Genomic DNA, 24,863 nt, shown 5'->3' on the forward strand with positions numbered 1-24,863 from the left:
CCGTCATCGAGAATTGTTTGCCTCAAACTGGATTGAAAAAAACTGTTTTTCTGTAACAATATGAACATAAATTTGGTTTGTTGATAAATGTACTTCGAGAGTAACTAAATTCTTTCTTGTAAATTTGCACCTGTGAAAACAGTTAAAAAGATCTCCTTGTTTTAATATTGTGAACATCGTAAACGGAAATCATATGTACTATGAATGATTGCCGGGGTTTATTTTGTTTATTGCTTAGGCTTAAAAGTCTCCTTGACTTTGTGTAAATTATATCTTAGGTGGTAAGATGTGTCTTTACCCTGAGTGGCACCAATACTAAATTTACCCTTATATATTTTCTAGACGGTGAGACCGGTGCCACCGCACCGGGTGCTGACTTCCGGGGGGCGCCGTGTTATTTTAAAGCACCTGCTGCTGCGTTCGTTTCCCTCAGTAATTTCCAGCCAACAAACAAATGTCAGGATAAATCCTGTGATTAATGTTCTTCCTGAAGAAGATTTGGAGTTTTGTTTAATTGGGGTTTTGACTGTCTATAAAGTAGCACAGAGGGTTAATGTGCCTGTTGCAGAAAACCAGTACCAAGCAGGTTACAAAGTGCATTGAACGTAAATAGGTCCGTGGTTTACTGCTTTTAAAAGAGACATCATTTTGTTACTTGCAATATATAAGTTTGAATCCTATATTAGGATTTTAATTTATAAATTGCAAGTAACAAAATGAAGTCTCTTTTAAAAGCAGTAAACCACGGACCTATTTACATTCTAAGCACTTTGTAATTGTACTGAACTATCAACTTTTATCAACGAACTGCATGCAGGCTGCAAAGTATAGATTTGAGAAAAGATTAATGTTGCAAAAAGTATTAATTTGGACAGCAGAAATCTATTCTCATTATTAAAGAGAACCCCCAACTATGGCGTTTATTTTTAAAATCTGAGTTTGTGCTTCTCTAGACCAAGCACTATTAAACGATACCACCTACCAGTGTTGATGACATGTGAATCCTTCCCCTTGGAGTCCTCTGTCTTATGTAACATTTCCTATACGCTGAGTTACACACGTATGATTTATTGTGTCTGTGTAATGTGTGTCTGATGCAAAGTGCTCTGACACCTACACTGGTGAGTGGCGCTATATATGCATCTGAGCGAGAGTGCTATATATGCTTTTGAGAGAGAGACTGGTTATGTAGACTTGGGCACTGTTAAAGAGTGGTGTTGAGGGAATCCGTGGTGAAGGGGGTCATTGGGGGGGTGCCAACAAACATTGTCGCACCAGGCACCACCAGCTCTAAAGTCAGCCCTGTATGTATACTTTATATGTCTTCTTGCGAGGTGCGACACTGTGTTCCACTACCGCCCGGTGTTTAAAGTGAAGGCAACTATAAGGGTTCTGGCGTCAGAACACCGTGACGAGTCCGTAAACATCCCACCAGCATGGATTTTGATGTCAATGGTGCCTTCCCACATTTGAGAACAAGAACGGTTCTGGAATGAGAGTGAGGCGTTCCCACAGGCTACAGCGCCCATAAATAGGGCTCCAGCATCAGAGAGGTCCGGAGTGACTCACAGCATCCCAAGGCAGCATCCCAGGATTGGCACAGTGGGATTCAGAGGAAGACACTCTCCTGTATGATCTGCCCAACAGCAAGGGGCGCAAAAGCAGCACATCATGTCCACACCAACAACATCCCTAACAACAGGGATTATAGAAGCTGGAAAAAGGCACTAGCCATGGTGACTTCAACATCTGGGCTTCAGGAATCAGAGTTATGTAGATTTGCAGAGCTTACCATCACCTGGGAGGGTTTACTGGCACTGAGCAGGTGTGAGGGCCTACTGGGACTACTCAAAGCCAGGTCTTCAGCTCCTTGCGGTACTTGAGAAGTGAGGAGAGGCTCTTGTATGTAGTGGCGGGTCGCTCCGCGCTTTTGGAGCGATGGAGGCGAAGGCTCAACCTGCCGGATCTGGCTTTCCGTGTGCGGAGGTGATCTACAAACCCTCAACAATAACGGTTCTGAAAAGAGCGAGACCCGACCCGGAACCCTTCCAAGAAGAAGCATTCTGGAGTCGAGTGAGAAACTCAACTGCGACGCGCACAACAATACCGGTTTCAAAAACAGAACTGCATGTTCCACTTAAACACCCCCAAGATGAGACAAGCAGAGACCTTAACAGCATCGGTCCCAAAATCCAAACACCATGCGCCGCCCACCAGTGACGAGACTTGAAGATCAGCATCTTGAACCAAAAAGATGTCTTCCATTCACAGCCTCACGCAACATCTGTCTTTCTGACGAGCCAGCCTCTTGAAAAACAAGCATTTACAATGCAATGGTCTCGGCAATATTATAGATAGAGCTATTGGTATTGCTCATTATTTTTTTTATAATTTTTGTATCCCTAAATAAATGGCATTGTCATTTCTATTGGCATTAGTTTTTTTTTTGCATATGTGATAAGTATTGCATTAGCAGAGAGAGAGTGAGGTAGTGGGATAGAGAGAGTGAGGTAGTGAGAGAGAGTGACGTAGATAGAGAGTGAGGTAGTGAAAGAGTGAGTTAGTGCAATCAAAATTAAGTCAACTTAAAACAACAATCTTGGCAATTAAATACCGCACTTGAGGTCAGGTAAGGTATGTTATCTGGAAAACATTAACCCAGTCTTGGCATTTTAGCCAGCGGCACTCGGACTTGTGCACCCTTACATGAAAAACAATTATAGGCCCATTGCAGCATCAATCAAGTAGCCTGGCTGGAGGATACAGACTCCAGAATGAGTTGCAGAGGGGGGCGCAAAGCTCCTCCTTATGAGGCGGGGCCAACACTGACTTGAATACGACTGGTCCACTTCTATAACGTCACGGATGACCGACCTAAACAATGAAATGAGCTCTGCCAGAGGCCTTCCCATTGGTTAAAGAGTGACACAGGTGCTTCGAGTCCTTGCTTTTATTTCTTTTTTTGCTTTTTCTCTCCGGCTAACACTAGAGTCAGATAGCATCCATGCAGCTGAGGAAATACAAGAACAAATTATTGTGAATGTCTATTACAAAACAACTATACTTGCTCACTCAAGTGCGTCGTAAAAATGGGAGACAAAAAAAAAAAAAACCACACAACACCATTTCTAAAAAAAAACTGCACAGTATCCGATGAAGTCGTGACACCCAAATCAGAGTTTTCCGTGTGTAAAGGGGAATAGAGTACCTCGGTCGAAGCCAAAGGCGTGAGGAGCGCGTTCTGCACACCAGGACCAAAGTTCGAGCCTATCTGACCCCCAAAGGCGTAGACTCTCGCGAGAAAGCAGGGCGGCCCCGTGTCATCGGCTCAAAGACCATCGTTCACCCCAATTAGAGCCGCGCAGAGCAGTAAAACTGTGCAGTGATAGTGTAAAATGTGTTATCGTTCCTGCAGATGTAAACAGTGACAGTAAGTAAACAGAGCTGCTCTTGGCAATTCCAATATTGATCACCACCAACAAAAGGCAGAAGGTAAAGTGCAAATGTATCAGGCCTGGCTATCGATGGGTGTTCTCTCGTTCACACCGTGGCCCTAAATGGAGGTAACCCTAGAATAACGTCAGACTGATGGGGAAAAAACAGCAAGTATCATAAGGACCTCTGCGTCAAAGGCAGCGACACCATCACCCCCCAATTACATATCTACACGAACACGATCTGCATGTTACACAATGTGCTTTGCAGCAGGCACATTAACCCTGAATGCTGCTTTGAGTCAAAACTGTGAATAGACAAACACAGATCCCGCCAGCAAGTACATTAAATACCAGGGTTGCCATAACATTGTCGCGCCCTGAAAGCAGTTGGGGCTTTAACCCCATAAGATTTTAAAATGAAAACTCTTTGTGACTAATTAAGTAAACCAGAACAGACTGATATAACATCTGCCCTTGCCGCTAACATCTTTTTTTAAAGTTTAAATTGACCATCAGACTCCGATTAAGACTGCCCCTTGGGACTCCACCCTCTTGCCGCTGTCACACACTGACGCCCAATTTATGGGATGATGAAGTATTTTTCTCCCTCAACTCCAGCACTCTTGCACGTTAACGAAAGGGGATACTGAACAGAGAAGACAAGCACATGGAGCAAAAACAGATTTGCGGGTTGGACACAAGAATTAAAAAAACTGCCACCAGGACACAAGAGGGGCTGAGGAGAAACCTAGGAGGGGCAGAAACGCAAAAGGGAGATGGGGAAAGCGGGTGGGGCCTCAAGTGCCGTTCCCCCAATATGACCCACGTCATTAGCACACAAACTATGTAGACCACAACTTTCCCTTTTACAAAGCGTTGGTATGTTGATCGAATCGGTTCACTTGGATTGACCCAGGACTACAACTCCCAGGATGCACTGTTTTTCTAAATTAAAGCAATGGAGTGGAACGCGGGTGCGAATGGGACATGAAGACATTGGCAAATCTAGGCTGAAAGGGGAGGGGAAGAGGCTCCTGGAGTGAGCTGGGTCAGAACGGAAAGCTAGGAAAGTGAGAGGGGAATAAGGGGCTAGGGAAAGAAGACAACGTATCAGGTGGACAGGGCGAAAATTGGTGCTGGGGTCGACGCACCAACAGGTCACTTAAAGTATGGCGGGGTGGGCCCTTTGGTACTTTTGCTGGAGGAGGCCAGCGGGATCTGGAGACATTCCAAGCCACCCCTTCCCAGCCATTACCAGCCTCCACCCTCCTCTTACCTGCCCCGGTGGTGGAGAGCAGGCTCCCGGAGCCCTCGCTGGTGTCGGACCTGCCCTGTTCATCGGCCCTCATGTTTCCTCCTGTCCTAGTCGAGCTCTCACGTGCCGGTGTGCGCGAGGCCTTGGCTCGGTCCTCCAGTGACAGTGTGTGCGAGGCCTTGGCTCAGCCCGCCAGTGTGTGCGAGGACTTGGCTCGGCTCTCCTCCTGCGCCGGTGTGCAAAGCCTTAGCTCGGGCTCTCCTGTGCTGGTGTGTGCGAGGCCTTGGCTCGGCTCTCCTGTGCCGGTGTGCACGAGGCCTTGGCTTGGCTCGGTTCTCCTGCGCCGGTGTGTGCGAAGCTTTAGCTCGGGCTCTCCTGTGCCGGTGTGTGCGAGGCCTTGGCTCGGCTCTCCTGTGCCGGTGTGCGCGAGGCCTTGGCTCAGCTCTCCTGCGCCGGTGTGTGCGAAGCTTTAGCTCGGCTCTCCTGCGCCGGTGTGTGCGAAGCCTTGACTTGGGCTCGCCTGTGCCGGTGTGCGAAGCCTTGGCTCGGGCTCTCCTGTGTCGGTGTGCGTGTGGCCTTAGCTCTTTTTTTTTTTTTTTGCAGAGGCCTCGCTTGGAGCGAGCACAGGTGTGAGTGACCGCTAGAGCCCACCTACCGGCCCTTTAGGGGCTTGGTCACGGCTGGTCAGACCCGCACTGGCTCTCGGCCCACGGTCAGCAGGTGCTGCGTCACAGGCCTGCACCACTTACCCTGGGGCCGCAGAGGACAAAGAGGCGCGCGACATACCCTGCTTACCCCACGAAACAAAGCTGCACCACATTCCCTGCTACCCCACAGGACACCGAGGCGTACCCCACAGAAACTGAGCTGCACAACATACCCTGCGGAGCGAGAAGGGAGCGAAAGAAAGGGAAGAGAAAACGAGAGAGGGGAAACACACGTGGGCAACTGAGTTTTATGGCTCCGGCGGCCATGTTAATGTGACAACCCAAAATAGGCAGAGCAAAAGGCAAGCACACCACTGCCTTTCTCCGAGGCAAAGCAGAAATGCCTCGGAGAAACGCTGTGGGGTTTTCGGATTCGGGGGCGTGTTTCTTTTTCTCTCCTCTTGCCATTGGCTGGAGGAGAGAAAAACACGCCTAAAAAGGGCGTGGCTAAAAAGTGGAAAGAACAGCACGGAACACGCCCCCGAATCTGAAAAAGACGGAGCCTATTTGGAGGGACGGCTCTCTCCTACAATGGCTGGCCTCCGTTTAGGAAGCCAGCCAATGGAGGAGAGGCAAAAAGAGAGGCGGGCTAAGGAGCCACTCTCAGAAACATTAAATCTCTGACTTCCGGTTCTACCTTCGGCAGACCGGACGGTCCTCGACCTAATAAGGGAATCCAATTCTGAGAAGTTTATTCTTAACCGCAACACATCCAAAATAAAGTTTTGGCAACAAAATGCAGCCATACCCACCCATGACGTTTCCAACAACGAGAGATACACAATTAGAACGAGGAACCATTAACTTAGGTAAAAAAAACACCTGCTGGTTACTGCTGAAAGAAATGACTGAAACGCTGCATTGAAACTATCCCATCACGATGGCCCTCCTCGTCATCACCCTCACTACAGACAACTACTCCAGGAGAACGACCGGGGTCTTTTTGGTGCTAACGTTACGAAATTAAAGATGGCGAAATCTGAGCACAGCCTCTCACAAACCCTCCAACCCCATGAGCGGGTTACAAGGAAGTACCAACTGACTGCATATAACAAATCATGCATTTTTTGCTACTTGTGAAAATGCTGATTGTTTTGCACCAGAGAAAACAGAACCGATTTCCTTTTGTTTTTGTGGTGTATGCATTATTAGTAATGGATAAAAATAAATGTGCCCTTCATATGTCGCTGGCTTGGCGCTGGTATCCTGAAAATGGATTTGCACAATAATTTTGCACACGCGCAGACTTTCTGTGACGTGTCCTGCACCAAATGCTTCTTGCGTCCTTTGTGACGCACTAGTAGCCAGTCTCTGAGGGCAGCACGCCCAGCTCTGCTTTGTTACCGGAATCACAAGATGTTTCGCCCCTTAGTATTACCGCAGCAACTGTGCAGAGAGGAAACATGGCCGTTAATCTGGTTATTGGACATTTCCTCTCCACCCAATTATAACCCTCCCCATAAGTTCCAGGAGCCGTAGCAGCCATGTGGAGAGGTCCCTAAATATCACATTCCGGTAATTTCCAGAGATGCTTCCGACAGCCTTTTCCCGCCATAAGAGACCCGCTGTAATGACTGGCGGTAAATACGCCTCCACTATTGAGTCCCCAGATTACCAGCCCAGACCATGTGTATGGCTGAAGTACCAGCCGCTAATGGTCATAGATGCACCAGGTGAGGGTATAACCGGGTCCCAAATCAGGGATTCTTCGGCAGGTATGTGGTGGAGACAAATATTGGAATGAGGTATCAGTTTAAAGGGCCATCCAGAGTACAGATTGGAACAATACTCTTCGTGTAGGCCTGCAGGCAATCGCCACCAACAGCCCTTCTAGAATGTTCCTCTGATTGACAGGGGCGTAGCTTGGCCAAGAAGACTGGAGGTGGGTGGGGGGGTGAGCTTTAGATCTTACGACAGTCACGCTGGCATATCATGTTAATTATTATATGAGGAGCAGCGCATGAGGGGGGCTTAAGGGGCAATAGAAAAGGAAAGGACTGCGGAATGTGTGGGATACTTAAAACCAGTGATAGATGTGCATTAAAAAAAGTATGGGAACTGTGATGCTACGTACAATGGGGCAAGGTGCATGAACATGGGGGTGTGGTAAAAAAAGTGGCTAAAAAATCCAAAAAAAATGTACATTTTTAGGTCTTTCAGCTTCAGGTAATTTCATTCAAAATAGCACACAGACTAGATGAAAATGAAATGCAAGCGATGTTAATTGGTGGGATATGCACTATGGTACGTTATGAAACCTCTATTTGTTAATGCACTGCACCAGAGAGCGCCAGATCGAATCCCGGGTGGTGCAGTGGAGAATTGTGACGTGTATGTTTAGTGCTACGAGGTCCCAGTCTGTGACAGAAAACACTGTATATGCAAGTCATTCTTTTAAACTTGCATTACTCACAGTATAAGATAGGCTGCTGCAAAATGTACAAAAAGGTTTAAGATAAAAAAAAAGTGCTTCCAAAAATACAGATTTTAGTAATACTCGTACTGCACATAGCATACATTTTAAAAAATACATGTCTTTTTAAAGCACACATTCCGCAGCTCAGCTTGAAGATCCTTTACAATACCTCCAAAAGAATAAATCTGTATCATCCGGAAGCTTCAAGTGATTCCATCAATTAAGCCAACACTGGTTTCCAAGCACCATTTGCATTTGCAGATTGACCAGTTGCACACATTTACATTTCTATCAGGCAAGCAGGCACCCTGGCAGGAAGGCTGGTTTAGCTGTCTGCCCCTCCCTCAGCTTCACAACACAAGGTGCCCCTGCCTTACACTTCTGTTGAATCATTCCGCCCTTGAAATTATCTGTCCTAGGACGGTTGTCTTTTCACAAAAAGTAGGGGAACTATTTTTCTAAAATTAAAAAAGTACGGGCACGTCGTGCCCCTCAGATCCCCCTTAGTTTGACCACTGCTTAAAACACAATATTTTGTAAAATACCAATTTTTCGTAACTTCAAAACAGAAGAGTGTTTGTGTGTGTTTGTCTGAGTAAGTATTTAAAAATCCCAGGAGAAATCCGACAGACACTTTACCATACCTGACTGCATGCGCCTGTACCCAACAATTTCCTAAATAATACATTCATGAGCGGGGGTGTAACAACATCATTTCTGAAGCTACACCCCTGCTGATTAAGGATGTCAGCTTGGGTTGTGAGTTCAATTGTGACGTCATTTACTGACTGGCCCCTTTAAATCGCCAGTGATGTTTAAAGGTATCGGCAGAGAGTACCTTGAACTGGAACATCACTGATTGGGTGTGACTAGGGATACACAAACTGGTTTGTTCGTAAATATTGTTGAAGAATTACGTAATATATGTATATTTGTGGTTAACCACTAATGTTCCTTATGAATTTTCATAATACCGACTGAAAAGAAAATATGACGTAAGATGCGCCAGTGATGATTAATTTTTCTTTGTTTTTCCCCTAGAAGGCTGGAAATCCTGCGAAACCCGGAAAAGGCGCACAGACAAAGGAGTCAAGACTGGAGTTGAAAACCAAGAAAGACTGGTAGCAGGATTATCCACAAAATAATAGCCAAGAAGCTGCCGGTTGCGCGTTCTGCGCAGGTGAAACATCAAATAAATATTTTGCATCTGAAAAGGACACCGGGTAGAAAAAAGAAAAGGAAAAGGGACAAGCTGAATAAAAACAGCTGTAAAAATAGTCAATGCCAGCTGAACTACAAATTTTCGGGTGGACTTAAAATAGCTAGGCTGGCGTAAAAAAGAAAAGAAAAACTATTACACCTAAAAAGGTAAAGGAATCCGAACTGAAAAAATTGTTGTAACCCAACAAAGGAATCTGAAAATGTCCTTCAGTAATTCCCACCTGGTGAAGACCATCAGGAAGTCCCCGGCGGTCCTGCGACAGAAGTTCAGCAAGGACAAGGTGAAGAGGCTGTCTCACGGGGACCCGCTCTTCAAGGTGCACTACCTGGGCGTGGAGAAGATCTACTCGCTGCAGGTGGAGCAGACGCACGAGGTGGTGGCGCAGCTGCTGAGCGCCTGCCAGGGTAAGCCGCAGGAGAAGGACCATGCACTGGTGGTGCGGCCCCGCTACCTGGAGGTGAAGGAGATCGCCAGCGGGCGACAGATCACCAAGACGTACCTCCATGACATTGCTTGCTGCACGGCGGACCCCGTCATACCCAACGTCTTCCTCTACATCTGCAAGCACCGGGGCCAGCTGCAGTGTCGCGTCTTCCTGTGCAACAAGGCGGAGAAGGCCAAAGCCATCACCGCCTGCCTTGCCAAGTCCTTCGAGAGGGCCTTCAGCGACTGGCATGGGACTTCCGTTGAGCAGGAGACCATCCCCGAGGAGAACGAGATGGAGCTGCCGCAGCAGAAGGAATGCCGCAAGCTTCAGGGCAGAGGAACGCGAGGTAAGATGCGCCCGTCCTGCAGTCAGATGATGCAGCAGTCGCAAGGCCACTGCACAACACTACCCCCAAATCTGCTATTTGTCCTACTTGTCTTTGATATGCAGGACCACAGGAATTATGTGGCAGTGGCGTACCAAATTATGCAGGAGGATTTACTAAATTATGCAGCAACAAAAAGGCACATTTTATAATGTAATACAGCACATCTTGTGATAGTATTACTTCATAAAGCTTCGCCATATTTCAATGATATTGATCCATTTGAACTAGAACCATTTTTTGTTAAAATCTGCACATTATGCAGCAGATTAATTATTATTTGGCAAACGCTGCAAATCTACAATTTTGTGGAAAATGCCATGCCACAGAATGGCATAATCCCAGTGGCTCTGATGATATGGGTCAAACATTCCTCTTTAGCATCTCATCCCAGTCCTGAACTTCACTCCACCTACCATTTTTAGGTCTCGCCTGACCCAGCGCATGCGCTGGTCTGGCGAGACTTATTGAGAGGGCTCCAAAAAGTGCTACCCGGCCAGCCTAGAGCTACAGTGCATGAGCGCGCGCTTGACCGCGATAACTTTCGGTTTCGCAGCCGCACGGCTGCATTGATGTTTGATCGTGATCGCGATCACTTTCGCGGCTACACGGCCGCTTTGCATAGCCAATAGGTCTCGCTTTTGGAACCTTATAAGTATTTAGTTATGCAACTGTTGCACGGCTAAACACTTATAAGTTCCCAAAGGCGAGACCTATTGGCTATGCCAATGCTTGTTAAAAGATGGGCCCCAGAAATAGGTCTGCCTGTTCACCTTCATCCTTCCCTGGAGTGCCACTTACTTTTCATTTACTACATCCCCCACACCTCTCTTTCAATGCACCTCCTGATTAACCTGCACAGCGCGTCTTATTACATGTAGTACATGGACTCACATGCAGGGCTGCCAGTTAACTTCATGACCTGCAGCCTCACTGGTACTCCAGTCTGTGGGCAAGAGACTGTACAGCCTGTTTGGTATTCCAGTGTTGAGACATATGTTCCCAGCTCTGCTCTGCATTTCATTCTTGATCCACTTGTGGGACACCCCCGCGCCGCACGGCCACCAGCTGCTGCGTGTGCCCCTTGCCTGCCCTCTGCCTCGCTGCTGCCTCGTCCGCAGGCTGCTGCCGCTGCAGTTGTTTTGCCCTTGTCCTGACGTGAATCTGTGCCTGCTTGGTCTAACTCTCTTTTTTTTCCCTTGTTTATCGTATTTTTGCCTGTTCTGTTGTTATCTCATTTTCCCCGTGTTTGCTTTCCGCCCCGTTTTGCCTTCTGTAAACCCTCCCCGCTCCCGCCACCGCCGCCTGTCCCCGCCCCCTTTGCCTTCTGTAACCCTCCCCGCTCCCGCCACCGCCGCCTGTCCCCGCCCCTTTTGCCTTCTGTAACCCTCCCCGCTCCCGCCACCGCCGCCTGTCCCCGCCCCTTTTGCCTTCTGTAACCCTCCCCGCTCCCGCCTCCCAGCTGCTCCGCCCACCCGCGCACTTGGCCTTAAATGGCGACCGTGCGACGCAGGTGAGTGTGACCCACTTGTGGGACACCCCCGCGCCGCACGGCCACCAGCTGCTGCGTGTGCCCCTTGCCTGCCCTCTGCCTCGCTGCTGCCTCGTCCGCCGGCTGCCGCCGCTGCAGTTGTTTTGCCCTTGTCCTGACGTGAATCTGTGCCTGCTTGGTCTAACTCTCTTTTTTTTCCCTTGTTTATCGTATTTTTGCCTGTTCTGTTGTTATTTCATTTTCCCCGTGTTTGCTTCCGCCCCGTTTTGCCTTCTGTAAACCCTCCCCGCTCCCGCCACCGCCGCCTGTCCCCGCCCCCTTTGCCTTCTGTAACCCTCCCCGCTCCCGCCACCGCCGCCTGTCCCCGCCCCTTTTGCCTTCTGTAACCCTCCCCGCTCCCGCCACCGCCGCCTGTCCCCGCCCCTTTTGCCTTCTGTAACCCTCCCCGCCTCCCAGCTGCTCCGCCCACCCGCGCACTTGGCCTTAAATGGCGACCGTGCGACGCAGGTGAGTGTGACCCACTTGTGGGACACCCCCGCGCCGCACGGCCACCAGCTGCTGCGTGTGCCCCTTGCCTGCCCTCTGCCTCGCTGCTGCCTCGTCCGCCGGCTGCCGCCGCTGCAGTTGTTTTGCCCTTGTCCTGACGTGAATCTGTGCCTGCTTGGTCTAACTCTCTTTTTTTTCCCTTGTTTATCGTATTTTTGCCTGTTCTGTTGTTATTTCATTTTCCCCGTGTTTGCTTCCGCCCCGTTTTGCCTTCTGTAAACCCTCCCCGCTCCCGCCACCGCCGCCTGTCCCCGCCCCCTTTGCCTTCTGTAACCCTCCCCGCTCCCGCCACCGCCGCCTGTCCCCGCCCCTTTTGCCTTCTGTAACCCTTCCCGCCACCGCCGCCTGTCCCCGCCCCTTTGCCTTCTGTAACCCTCCCCGCTCCCGCCTCCCAGCTGCTCCGTCCACCCGCGCACTTCGCCTTAAATGGCGACCGTGCGAACGCGCAGCGGCCACGCGCAGCGGGTGCGCCGATTGAGCGCCGAAGGTGCGCCAAAGGTAAGCCCATCTGCGCCCGTCCGCGACCGGATCGCGTCCAGCGCCAGGACCCCTGGCCCACGAAGACCCCGACCTACCCGCCTGACGTACTCCGCCGCCACCCTCATCGCTCTCAACACCGGCCGACTCCCAGATTGCCACCAAGCCACACCACGATGCACCCACGGACCTTTCAGCTGCCACGCCTGCAAGTTCTCCTGCACCCAGACCAGCCTCACACCAGCACCCGCCAAGTCGAACACCAGCAGCACCCACCTCAAGTGCATCCTGCTCAACACCCGCTCCGTCCACAGACACGCCATCGAACTCTGGAACCTCCTAGACGCCACAGCCCCTGACGTTGCCTTCCTCACGGAGACCTGGATGAATGCCTCTTCAGCTCCCGACATCGCCATCGCTATCCCAGAGGGCTACAAGATCGTCCGGAGGGACCGAAACGCCAACCAGATGGGAGGAGGCATCGCCATCATCCACAGGAACGCCATCCGTCTCACGACCAGCACGGACAACACCCTGACCAGCGCCGAACACCTGCACTTCCAGATCCACACCAACCCGAACACCACCCTTAGAGGCACCCTGATCTACCGACCCCCTGGACCACGCACGCAATTCAGCGAGGACATCGCCGACTTCGTCAGCCCGCATGCCCTCCCCTCCGCTGACTACATCCTCCTGGGAGACCTCAACTTCCATCTGGAGAACAACAACGACCACAACACCAGCACCCTGCTCGACAACCTCGCCAACCTGGGACTCAAGCAACTGGTGTCCACCCCCACCCACCTCGCCGGACACACACTCGACGCCGTCTTCTCATCCAGCACAGACATCGTCTTCAGCCACGCCACAGAGCTTCAATGGACGGACCACAGCTGCGTCCACTTCACCTTCAAGAGAACGACGACCCACCAACACCAGCAACAAGCCGCCCGCAGAAGTTGGAACAAGATCACAGCAGACCAGCTCGCCACCTCCCTGAGCCAGCACCCTCCTGCCAGCTCAGCGAACCCCAGCCAGGCCGCCGACAACCTCACGAAGTGGATCAGCAACTGCGCGGACGAGCTCGCCCCGCTGAGGACCCCGCCTAGCAGACCCGGCAGCAAGAAGGCCCCATGGTTCACCGACGAACTCAAGTGCTCCAAGAAGAACCTCCGAGCCCTCGAGAAAGTCTGGAAAAGGGAACCGACACCGGACAACAGGACCTCCTACAAACTTGCCACCCGGAAACACCACCAGCTGATCCGCGCCGCCAAGAAAACAGCATTCAAGGACCGGTTGGACAACAACGCACACAACGGCAAGGAACTCTTCAACATCGTGAAAGAGCTCTCCAACCCCAGCGCAGGAAACAACGACATCACCCCATCGCAAGACCTCTGCAACTCCCTCGCCTCATACTTCCACAACAAGATCACGGACATACACAGTAGCTTCAACAACCAACCAACGCACACCATGACCGACCAACCACCCCCACCCACCACCACCCTCCACGCCTGGACCCCGATCAGCACCGAAGACACCACCCGCACGATGAACTCCATCCACTCCGGATCACCGACCGACCCCTGCCCTCACCACGTCTTCAACAAGGCCGACGCTGTCATCGCACCCCACCTGCGAGACATCATCAACACATCCTTCGACACCACCATCTTCCCCGAGAGCTGGAAACACGCCGAACTCAGCGCTCTACTCAAGAAACCAACAGCGGACCCCACCGACCTCAAGAATTACCGCCCCATCTCGCTTCTCCCGTTTCCAGCCAAAGTCATCGAGAAGACCGCCAACAAGCAGATGGCCGCCTTCCTCGAGACGAACGGATCCCTCGACCCCTCACAGTCCGGCTTCCGAGCCAAACACAGCACCGAGACCGCCCTCATCGCCGCCACCGATGACATCCGAGCCCTGATGGACAATGGAGAAACAGCGGCCCTCATCCTCCTAGACCTCTCCGCGGCATTCGACACGGTCTGCCACCGCACCCTAGTACGGCGCCTCAGCAACATCGGAATCAAGGACAAGGCGCTGGAATGGATCATCTCCTTCCTCGACGGAAGAACACAGAGAGTCCGCCTACCACCGTACAAATCAGAGGCCTCCGAAGTCATCTGCGGCGTCCCCCAAGGATCATCTCTGAGCCCCACCCTCTTCAACGTCTACATGAGCCCCCTCGCGGCCATCGTACGCAAACACAACCTCAGCATAATCTCCTACGCCGACGACACCCAGCTGATCCTCTCCCTGACCAACGACCCCGCCGCCGCCAGAGCCAACCTGCACGAAGGGATGAAAGAGGTAGCCGAGTGGATGACGACCAGCCGCCTGAAACTGAACTCGGACAAGACGGAGGTTCTCATCCTGGGCTCCTCACCCTCCGCCTGGGACGACTCCTGGTGGCCTCCCGCCCTGGGCACCGCACCCAAACCGACAGACCATGCACGCAACCTGGGCTTCATCCTGGACTCCTCCCTCTCCATGACCAGGCAGGTCAACAACGTCTCCTCGGCGTGCTTCAACATCCTACGCATACTTCGGAAGATCTTCTGGTGGATCCCCACAGAGACCAGGAAGACCGTCACCCAGGCCCTCGTCACCAGCCGACTGGACTACGGTAACGCCCTCTACGCCGGTACCACCGCCAAGCTCCAGAAGAGACTCCAGCGGATCCAGAACGCCTCAGCCAGTCTCATCCTCGACATCCCACGATCCAGCCACATCTCCGGACATCTGAGAGACCTTCACTGGCTCCCCGTCAACAAGAGAATCACCTTCCGCCTCCTCACCCACGCACACAAAGCCCTACACGACCAAGGCCCGAGCTACCTCAACAGCCGAGTCAACTTCTACGCTCCCACGCGCCACCTCCGATCAGCCAACCACGCCCTCGCCGCCGTCCCCCGCATCCGAAGAGCGACTACAGGAGGAAGGTCCTTCTCCTACCTGGCCGCCAAGACCTGGAACTCCCTCCCGACCGACCTGCGCCTGACCCAAGACCACCTCTCCTTCAGGAAGAAGCTGAAGACCTGGCTATTCGAGCAGTAGCGGCACCCCCCCCCCCCCCCAGCGCCTTGAGACCCTACGGGTATGTAGCGCGCTTTATAAGTGTCACTGATTGATTGATTGATTGATCTTCCGCTCCAGTGCTTAGTTTGTAAAATAATAAATGTCAGGTCCCTGACCAGGAGGCCACTGCCGCTTACACCACCCACTGCCCCGCCATCACTGCCAATGGCGGTACCAAAACTACTAACCATCTCTCTCACCTGCAAGTGCGACAGCTTCGAATATTGCAGTACCCAAAGCTAAAGGAATGGCTGGGGAGGCAGGTATTAATATTTGTATACGTATATTGTATTAATAAACAACTGGCGTTCTGCTCATCTCTAAATTAGCTGAGCAGTGCCATCTTGTGGCAGACTGTCATAAGTGTGGTGTCGACAATTAAGTGCTGATTCCGAGCACGTAAACCAATTAAGGACTGGTGCCGAGCTCCGTAAACCAATTGAGTGCTGGTTGCAAGCACAAGGAAACCACTGGCTCAAATTAAGCACTGTTCAGCACTCTGTGTATTCTGTCACTGGGGCACAATCACTGCTCTGGGGGTACCCCTAATACCCAGACCTGCAGCACCCCAACTATTCCAGTAACAGGCCAACAAGCAGCTCTTCCAGTACACCTCATTCATGAACTACAGCACACCCAGTCATTACACGAATGGCGCCTACACACAACGCTAGTTACCCCAGTCCTGACCCGCTGCGCCCCCACCTCTTCCTGTACTGAGACCAGACACACATCAGTGTCAGTACTCCATAATCTTAGCCTGGTGCAGCCACGCTGTTGCTGTACTGGGGCCGACACACATCAGTGTCAGTACTCCACAATCTTAGCCTGCAGCAGCACCACTGTTGCTGTACCGGGGCCGACACACATCAGTGTCAGAACTCCACAATCTTAGCCTGCAGCAGCCCCGCTGTTGCTGTACCGGGGCCGGCACACAACTCTGTCAGTACCCCTTGACTGAAGACCTTTTTGCCAGGGCCACTGGAATTATGCGTCAGGGTTGACTAAATTATGCAGCAAGAAAAGGCAAATTATGCTGCTCATTTTTTGATCGTATTACTTTGTTATTTTGTAATTTATTTCTATTGGTAATACTGTCTGGGCAAAGATTTCGCCTCATTAGTACCAGTTTGACAACCTAATATAGAAATAAGCAGCTGAAAGTTAACCTTTGTGATGGTCCTTCCACTGTGTGTGAACACGTATCACCACATTTTTAGTAACTTTTGATCCTTTTGAGCTAGAAATATATATATATATTTCCCCAAACCTCTCCTTTAGCAAGAAGGGCAGCCGCACTCCACAATGATTAATTCCCATTTATTCAATATTCCGGCAGTCCTTACATGTTTCGGTCTCCATAGACCTTCTTTGGAGGTAAGCCGTTATGACATCAGATATGGGGCAGAAAAAAACAAGTCAATCACCGCCTTTTAAATATTCACCCCCTAGTGGGCGCCCAGATAGTTGACGCAATGCACTGTGGTACTTGCGGTTTACTGTCCCTTTATAATTCAAAATCCTCCAGTGGATGATGCCACGTTATTTTAATTTGTTGTGCGGGTTTGTTGTACCTCTAGCCACCCCTTTTCAAGGTAGGTGAGAACCATGCCAAAGACAGTCTTCGGCGGTGCCAATACCCTTATGCTTTTCGGCGAGCAACTGGATTGGTTCGTTTTCGGGCATTTGACAGGCACTCTTGCTGGCGGTGCATGCTGACGGCTGAACCACGCCGTATTATATTTCCCCAAACCTCTCCTATATATACAAGTTATACAGCAGATGAGGGGTTATGTGGCAGATGCATTCTGTCCATCAATAGTTCTTTGCATTTGTCACCCCGAGTGGGACGGGTATGCTCAGACGTGAGTCCCGTGCTCTCCATGCCACTGAAATCAAGCTATCCTGGCTGAAGAGGGGTGAAACCCCGAAACCGGTCCTAGGATGCTTGTTTCCAGTCCAGGGAGGACCTGGCCAGGCAGTTCGGGCTGGACTGTTCCCATGAGGCACAGGGTCAAGACTGATTTGCATATGGCTGGGTCCAAACTGGAATGGCATGGTGAGCATAAAAACGATGGATTTAGGCCCAGATCTCTGTACTGGGGTGAGTGTATGACATTGTTCTGAATTCAGTCCATCAATAGTTCTTTTTGCAAATGCGGCCTATCCATAATTATGCGAGAAAGGCCATGGCCGCAGAATCTTCTAATTCCAATGGTCCTGCAGGACATTACACACATGCAGCTCTGCCAGTACACCCCCAAGCCGACTGACACCCCTGTCGCACACTGCTGACAACATCCCTCATTCCTCCCTTGTGAGTCCTCCAGTATTACATCACTAAAGCCCACACACAGCCCGTCACAGTTATCACCTAAGATGTTATATTTTGAGTGGAAGCACTGTGCGTCGTTCTGGCCTTTAAATATGTAGGTCTACACCACAAAGCATGTGTGACTGGCGCTGTTAATATGTCTGGTGTTAAGGAAGGCAGTGCTTTTAATCAGACACTTTTTAATACTGTTTCATGAAAGCAGATTTGTGAGGTGGTAACTTGTGTGTTGCGTTGCATTTTATTGTGGTAGCATTGTGTTACATGTTTTTATGGCATTATTTTTCCAGCCTCATTTTTGCAGTATTGTTGCCTTGTATTGTTGTGTTCCATTCGTTTTTGAGTGTTTTACTGTGTTGTTCCCTCTTATATTTTTAGTTGCTATTGTGTTGTGTGTGTCCTCTATTTACTTTCGACATCCCTATAAATAATGCTACATTTCTATCCAAAAACTGCACATTCCTTTAAAGTTCCAGTAGCGAACAACAATTAAACATTGCCTGAGATGGTAAAATTCCTCTGCCCCAGCCTCCCTGATGTTTGACATCAGCCAGTAGAAAACTAGGGGAGGGACCAGGCACTTCCGGGTGTCCCTCTGGGAGGCGACCTTTAACCTTCAAAAGCACTGACCAATTGTGTTTTCCTCTGGTTTACGTCCACGAGGTAATGTGTTCTTCTTCTCCAGTGCTGCCATCGAGGGGTTGTGCCTGTTTATTGCAGTTACAAACTTAGCGGTGATTAAAGGGTAGACTTTCCATAGGTTAATCAGCCGTTTAATTCTTTTTAATTTGAGTTTATGTTCAAAGCTATGTACAGCATAACTTAAAGATTCTCCTCCTTTTAAAAATGGGAAACATTTTTGCTGTGCGCTTCCATTCCTCGCCTTCTCATTGTCTTCATTCTGTAAATGTTCATTTTTTAATCTAATGTGTTTTTAGTGGCTCCAAATTGTAAAGAAATGAGTTGCAGAGAAATAATTCAAGAATCCATAGCATTGCATTTAACGTATTATGTCCAACAAGTGCAGAGTTCTTGCTGCTTGCAGTTAGTGTGTGCGGATGCACTGATCTAGTCTGTCATGTAACAAAGCATTGCATCCTGGTAGTTGTAGTCTTTGCTTCCATTTGTGGTGACAAGGTTTTCCACTCTGTTCCATCCCTCTGGATTTCTTGTACTCCATGTTTCTGGTTCTCATCGTGTTCATTCGCTCACTCCTCCTTTGCTTCTTGAGCTGGTCAGAGTTCTGACTCCCCCTCTTCTCTTTGGGATTAAACGTTCAGTTCTCAGTCTCCTCCTTTTCTCCCTCTACACTGCAGCCCTTGTTTCTACCAAAGCTTCCTGCTCTACCGCATCACTTCTAGGCTGATGATTCACATATTCGTGCTTCTCCTTATTCTAATGACGCCTCACTTATTCCATGTCCCAGATGCCACTCCACTAATCTAGCTCAGTGGGTTGCAGCTGTGCTGCAGAGATTTGTGCATTAGTCAGGGACGAGGCAGGTTCTGCCATAACATTTCTAGATCATTCAAATGAGTACAGTTGATTTGTATAACAGCTCCTGGTGTGCACTACATACCTGCCCATTCTTGGTATTACCTCACCCTTTTCTTGTCTTCTCCAGATGGCACCTCAACGGAGGACGAAGATGGCGAGCGCTGCCAGTCGTTAGAGACCAGCGACGAAGAAGCGGAGAGCCGCATGCATGAAGAGTTCCAGCGGAGGGTCTCGTCCCACTCAGCCCCCCACCGACTGGACACCGGACGACATAGCCTGTCCGACCTGGAGGACGATGCCATGGTTCAACCACACCTCCTGGGAGACAGAGACTAGTTCCTGGGGGGGTCCACCATACACATAACCTTTGACCTGCTGGGACGGGTACTTACTTGCTCCAAAAGCATTCCTCAAGGGCCCAAATAATGGGCCATCTGATAGCTCAGTTTTTTCTTTTAACCAAACTATGCGCCCTTAATATTATCGGACAAACCGCCACATGCCTTAAGGGGGAGGCCAGCACCACGTGCCTTCAGGAGATGGCCACAACCACACGCTGTCAGGAGATGGCCACCACCACTCTCCAGCAAGATATGGCCAGCGCCATGTGCCTTCAGGAGATGGCCACCACCAGGTGCCTTCAGGAGGTGGCCAGCAGCACGTGCCTTCAGGAGGTGGCCAGCACCACGTGCCTTCAGGAGGTGGCCAGCACCAGGTGCCTTCAGGAGGTGGCCAGCACCAGGTGCCTTCAGGAGGTGGCCAGCACCAGGTGCCTTCAGGAGGTGGCCAGCACCAGGTGCCTTCAGGAGGTGGCCAGCACCACGTGCCTTCAGGAGGTGGCCAGCACCACGTGCCTTCAGGAGGTGGCCAGCACCACGTGCCTTCAGGAGGTGGCCAAAGCCTTCATCATTAATGCAGGGGAGGTCTCTGTCCAAGGAGTCGTAAATCCTTCATCTTCCAAAAGTGATCGACTCTCATGGAAATGGAAACACTGTTGCTACATGTCGGGAAAGGACATAGCGAGTGCTTGGAAACAAGACCATGTCTACTCTCTCTTGTTTGTTGGGGATGTGGGATGGATGTGACGCTTCTATAGCAGGCCTCTGATTGTGAAAATGAGACCTGTATCACAATCAAACATGTGACTTCTCCTTTCTTGTGGGTGGGAGAACATTCCATTTTGAGAGGGTTCTCTGTTCATGTCAACAACATTGTCCATTCTCAACCGTGGCGCCTCTTGTTGTTGGAGAGGGTCAGACCTCTTGTTTTGAGTGGACCCTAAGGGCCAGATGTATAGTGTTGCGCTGCCCATGCATCATGCAAGGTAGCGCAAGGGCAGCACAACACTAAAGTCGCATTTACAGAGCAATGCATGCGCTGCTTGGCAACTCTGGAGTACTCTGCACAGGAGAGGCGTTCCATGAGTGGTGTGTGCGTGATCCCACCCGTGGATTGTGGTGCATTCCCGGGTTTACCATGAGTGGTAGCCCTAGGAATGCGGCAAAACACTAAGTCTACCTAGGGGAGACGTTGCGAGGAGAAACATGTTTATTTCACCTTGTTTATCTTCTTTCTACGAGTGCTGCATTCTGAAGCAGGTGTAGAAAGAAGAAAGTCTCAGAGGATTGTTTTTGTGCAAGAAGGGACACCTTTCTGCACAACAACAATCCTGCCTACAATGCAGGCACCCTTGCACCATGGCGCAAGGGTACCTGCGTTGGCACTAGACAGCACATTATGTGCCAGTAAAGGAGAGGAAAGTAATGTGCCATATAATGTTAAACATGGCACATACTTGCCCTCTCCCTTCCACACAACTGGGCCCCAGTTTCTAGATTGAGACCTCTTTTCATGGCACAAGACCAAGTCCACTCCTGTTTGGAATAACTCTTGTTTTGGGGGTGGATATTTAGGGCGAGATTTACTAAGATTTTACGCCATGTTTGCGTCACAAAAGTGACACAAATCGACGCAAAATCGCTTTTTTTTCCGATTTACTTTCCAGCGCTAAACTTGTTTAGCGCTGGAAATAATGTGAAATTAGCACGAAGCAGCATTACTTAGCTCAAAGGGGGCTCTACCATTAGTGGTGCATGGGCATTCCCACGCAACCACCCAAGGTTTCTTACACTTAAGCCCTATTTATAAACTAAGAAGACCGGGATTAGCATCAGAAAACTGCGCCCTTTTTAGGTAGATGCAAGAAAAGAGAAATGCTTTCATTTCTCCTTCCTTTTCCAACTTTGTACGTGTGCTGCATTTTACAGCACGCATATAAAGAGTTAAACGGGGTTAGGGTTAGTCTAAGCATGGTATTTTGTACCGGAAGGCTATCCTTCCAGTACGAAGCATATGCTACACTCACAGAGACACCCTTGCACTATGAGGCAAAAGTGTCTCCGTGGCGCGCAGCAGCGGATTTCAGCGCCAGTGCTAGGGAAAGGGGAGGAGAGTGCAATATTTCTATAAATATGGCGCTCTCCTCCTTTCTCTTTTCCACGCAGCGCAGTGTGGGATTTGCGGCTGCTGCGCTGCGTGAATAAATGTTAAATCTGGCCCCAAGTTTCTAGAAGGTGGGGCTCTGTTCTTGCAACCAAGAATTTGCTGTCTATCAAGCAGGACTGCACTTGTTTTAGGTACGAACATATTTTTTCTAGAAGGAAATGCCCTTCTTAAAAATGAGTTTGGACACCTGATGTTTTGGGAGTGGATTTCTAGTTTCATGAGGAGACTTCTGATCTTGGAAACAAGGCCTCAGCTACTGTCGAAAATGCCTCTTGTTTTGTGCCTAAATGGCTAATTTTCAAAGAGGGTCCGACTCTTGGACACGAGACGTCCCTCTCTTACATGCAGGATGCTTCTCTTTTTGTGAACAGCAATGCTGCCGCCAAGAGATGAGTTTCTTGACCGAAAGAGAACTTCGCTGATATTTAGTCTTGGTGGCCGGATCTCTCTGAGGTGCTGGCAACTTTTAATGGCCAACTAGCCAATGATTTCAGAGGAACCACTGGTTCAATAGTAGATTAGTAAAATAACCTAGCCGGGCTGGTCCCAGGTTCCATCAGCCAGTACCCTCTACCTGTATTTCCATGACATGTTCGAACTTCGCCAGATCACACTAAGAGTGCAAGGAAGCGTTGGAAAGACCTGATCCGGCTGCGCTGAACACGGTCTCCCACTCACCTTTGTAACGTCTATTTTGAGAAGTCTTTGAACGCAAGCTGTGCATATTTTATTTTAATCAGTTATACATTTCACAAATTTAATTAAGGATTATGAAGGTCTTCACATTCTCACAACGGCTCACATGTAGTGCCCCTGCCTCCAAACCTGACATTTACAGGACTCGATGGCTACCTATGCACACTGGTAAGCTGTGACCACGTCAAACACAGTTGACCACAAACTTGTATTTTAACTCAGTAATGCTGTGTGCTCAATTTCAGATCTTGCTTGGTGGAGGTCCCTGAGAATCAGTGCAATCTTGTGGGGTTGGATGAAAAGGGAACCTAAAAGGGAATTACCCCCCACAGCTTCACTGATCTTGGGAAAAGTGTGCCATTGGTAGGGGTCCTGTTCCTAACCAGGCGTGGTGTGTCCTTACAAACACAAATACATCCCATCCCATAAAGGCCCTCGAAAATGGCCCACGTGTTTATAAAGTAAGCAGAACTCGCTCATGTGTTTGGAAAAGGAGATGTTTACCACCATTTATCCAAAGGAGAAGTAATTAACAGTAAGAATTCCAACATCAAGCAAGGTCATGAAAATAAGCACAGAACCGGGGCAGGAGTTTCGTTGTTTTTATGATAAATGTTATATGCTTTTTATTATTGAAGAGGTCATGCTATGGTTTTATTGTTGACCATGTTCTTATTCCTGAAGATGTTGTGCTATTTTTTTTTACTAAAGATGTTACTCTATGTTTTTGAGCTGTGTGAATGCAAAGCCGGGCATTAGTGCTGGATGCTAATGTCCATCGGTACTTCCTCTCATTTACAGAATCTCTTTTATCTTAACTTAAAACACCCCTTTCTTTCCTCTAGGTCCTTTACTCATTGTATGCCCCCTCCAATCCCCATCTCACACTTTTTCTCCCAGAGTTCCAGTTATTGCCCTTGCATGGGTATCTCGTTAGGCAAGCCAGAAATTTGTTCATCCCTTGTCGGTCTTCTCCTCCATTAGCAATTCTTATAGCACTCAGACACCACAGTTAGCACCTTCAACGCGATGAACAGGGCTCAGCCACCGAACCAAGAATATGTCCAGAACATAGTACCAATAAAACGTACCATCAGAACTAAGCGGACACCAGTCTGCTATGGGAACAGAACCATGTGGGAAGGTACCCGATGATCGGATAGTGCAACAAGGCCATACCAGTGGCAGATTGTACACTGTACAGAAGTCACTAACATGCGATTACTAGCCCATCTTCAACCGCAAATCATTGTGACTCCTGTGTAGCTCCTAGACCATTTACCAGAGCCGCTACCTTCCTTGATCAAATTGTTAGATATCTTGGAGACACCTGAAGTTGTACCATTCACGATCATTCCCCCTTATCACTCACCACAAATCCCCAACCAATCATTGCTGCAAAGCTTTGATTCTACACGCTAAACGTTCTTGTCTATTAAGTGTTTTTTCTGTACACTTTCATCATCCTTTATTCACATGTTTGAGTTTGTTTGTATTTTTCTCCAAAGAAGGTGTAGCGTTGCAAGTTTTATTGTGTCTGATTGCCTGTACATTTTTTGTACTATTTAAAAATATATAAGTTTCAGCTTATGATGTCAAAAAGTATATGAACCCAAAAGATAAACCAGGTGAAACTTGCTACTGAAATGCGTGATATATTACTATCAAACTGAAAAACAGGCAAATGTACGTAGATATTAAATATCAATAAATGTTTGATTAAAAAAAATCCCAACCAGGTCTTTCCTGGGATTGAACTTGCGCCAAATAATACAGTGTGATGAATTGTGAACCGTCACCAGCTCTCCTCTCGTGCTTATGCAAGTATGTGAATTCACCTGCATTGTGTATAAAAAACACTTTAAATTAAAAAAAACAAGAATAAAGACTTTCTCGTTTGTCCTGTGTTTGTTTGTGAAGCCCCTGAGAACTCATTCTGAAGCACTTAATGCACATACTAAACTCACCTCAGCGCCTAGAGATGATACAGTGTACAGTAGGCACATTGCACAATAACTTGCCTCAAGGGTCCTACTTTCACAGCAGAGAACACCGTGGCGCTCCTGCACCTTCACATTTTGGAAGATCTAAGAGGAGGGGGCAGAGCGGAGCCTGAACACGGGGCAGTTGTAGGAAAGGTGCAAGGGTGAGGAGCGAGGACGGGAAATAGAACATTTGATGTATTGTGGCATTTGGGGGTGGGGGGGTTAGGTCTGGTGTGACAGCACCAATGTTTGTATGCCTATTGTTACAAATCCTTTTAATTAAATATTCATAGAGGGGCGTTCGCTCTGCGCAGAGGAGTATTCCTTTAAAAACAAGCTATTTATTGGCTGTTTGGCGTTTCACTCAGCCTTGTAGGAAGTGCTTCCATTGGAC

The 24,863-nt window shown here is 49.3% G+C and overlaps 1 protein-coding gene across 11 annotated transcripts in view; it reads left to right on the top strand.

Moving 5' to 3' along the window:
• LOC146782810 (low density lipoprotein receptor adapter protein 1-B-like) overlaps positions 1 to 24,375 on the top strand; it is a 105,122-nt gene extending 80,747 nt beyond the window's left edge. For 6 of the 11 annotated variants that reach the window (XM_085636877.1, XM_085636876.1, XM_085636875.1 and 3 more), the window contains exons 2-3: positions 8,857 to 9,810; positions 19,411 to 24,375. In XM_085636877.1, the coding sequence (XP_085493003.1) occupies positions 9,237 to 9,810; positions 19,411 to 19,619 (783 nt within the window). In that variant the 5' untranslated portion in view covers positions 8,857 to 9,236 and the 3' untranslated portion in view covers positions 19,620 to 24,375. The remainder of the gene's footprint in view (positions 1 to 8,856; positions 9,811 to 19,410) is intronic. The other 5 variants (XM_085636880.1, XM_085636881.1, XM_085636879.1 and 2 more) reach the window with 1 other exon arrangement.
• Positions 24,376 to 24,863: the final 488 nt, after the last annotated feature.

The sequence above is a fragment of the Triturus cristatus genome, chromosome 12 (assembly GCF_964204655.1).
Source record: "Triturus cristatus chromosome 12, aTriCri1.1, whole genome shotgun sequence".
NCBI classification, from domain to species: Eukaryota; Metazoa; Chordata; class Amphibia; order Caudata; family Salamandridae; genus Triturus; species Triturus cristatus.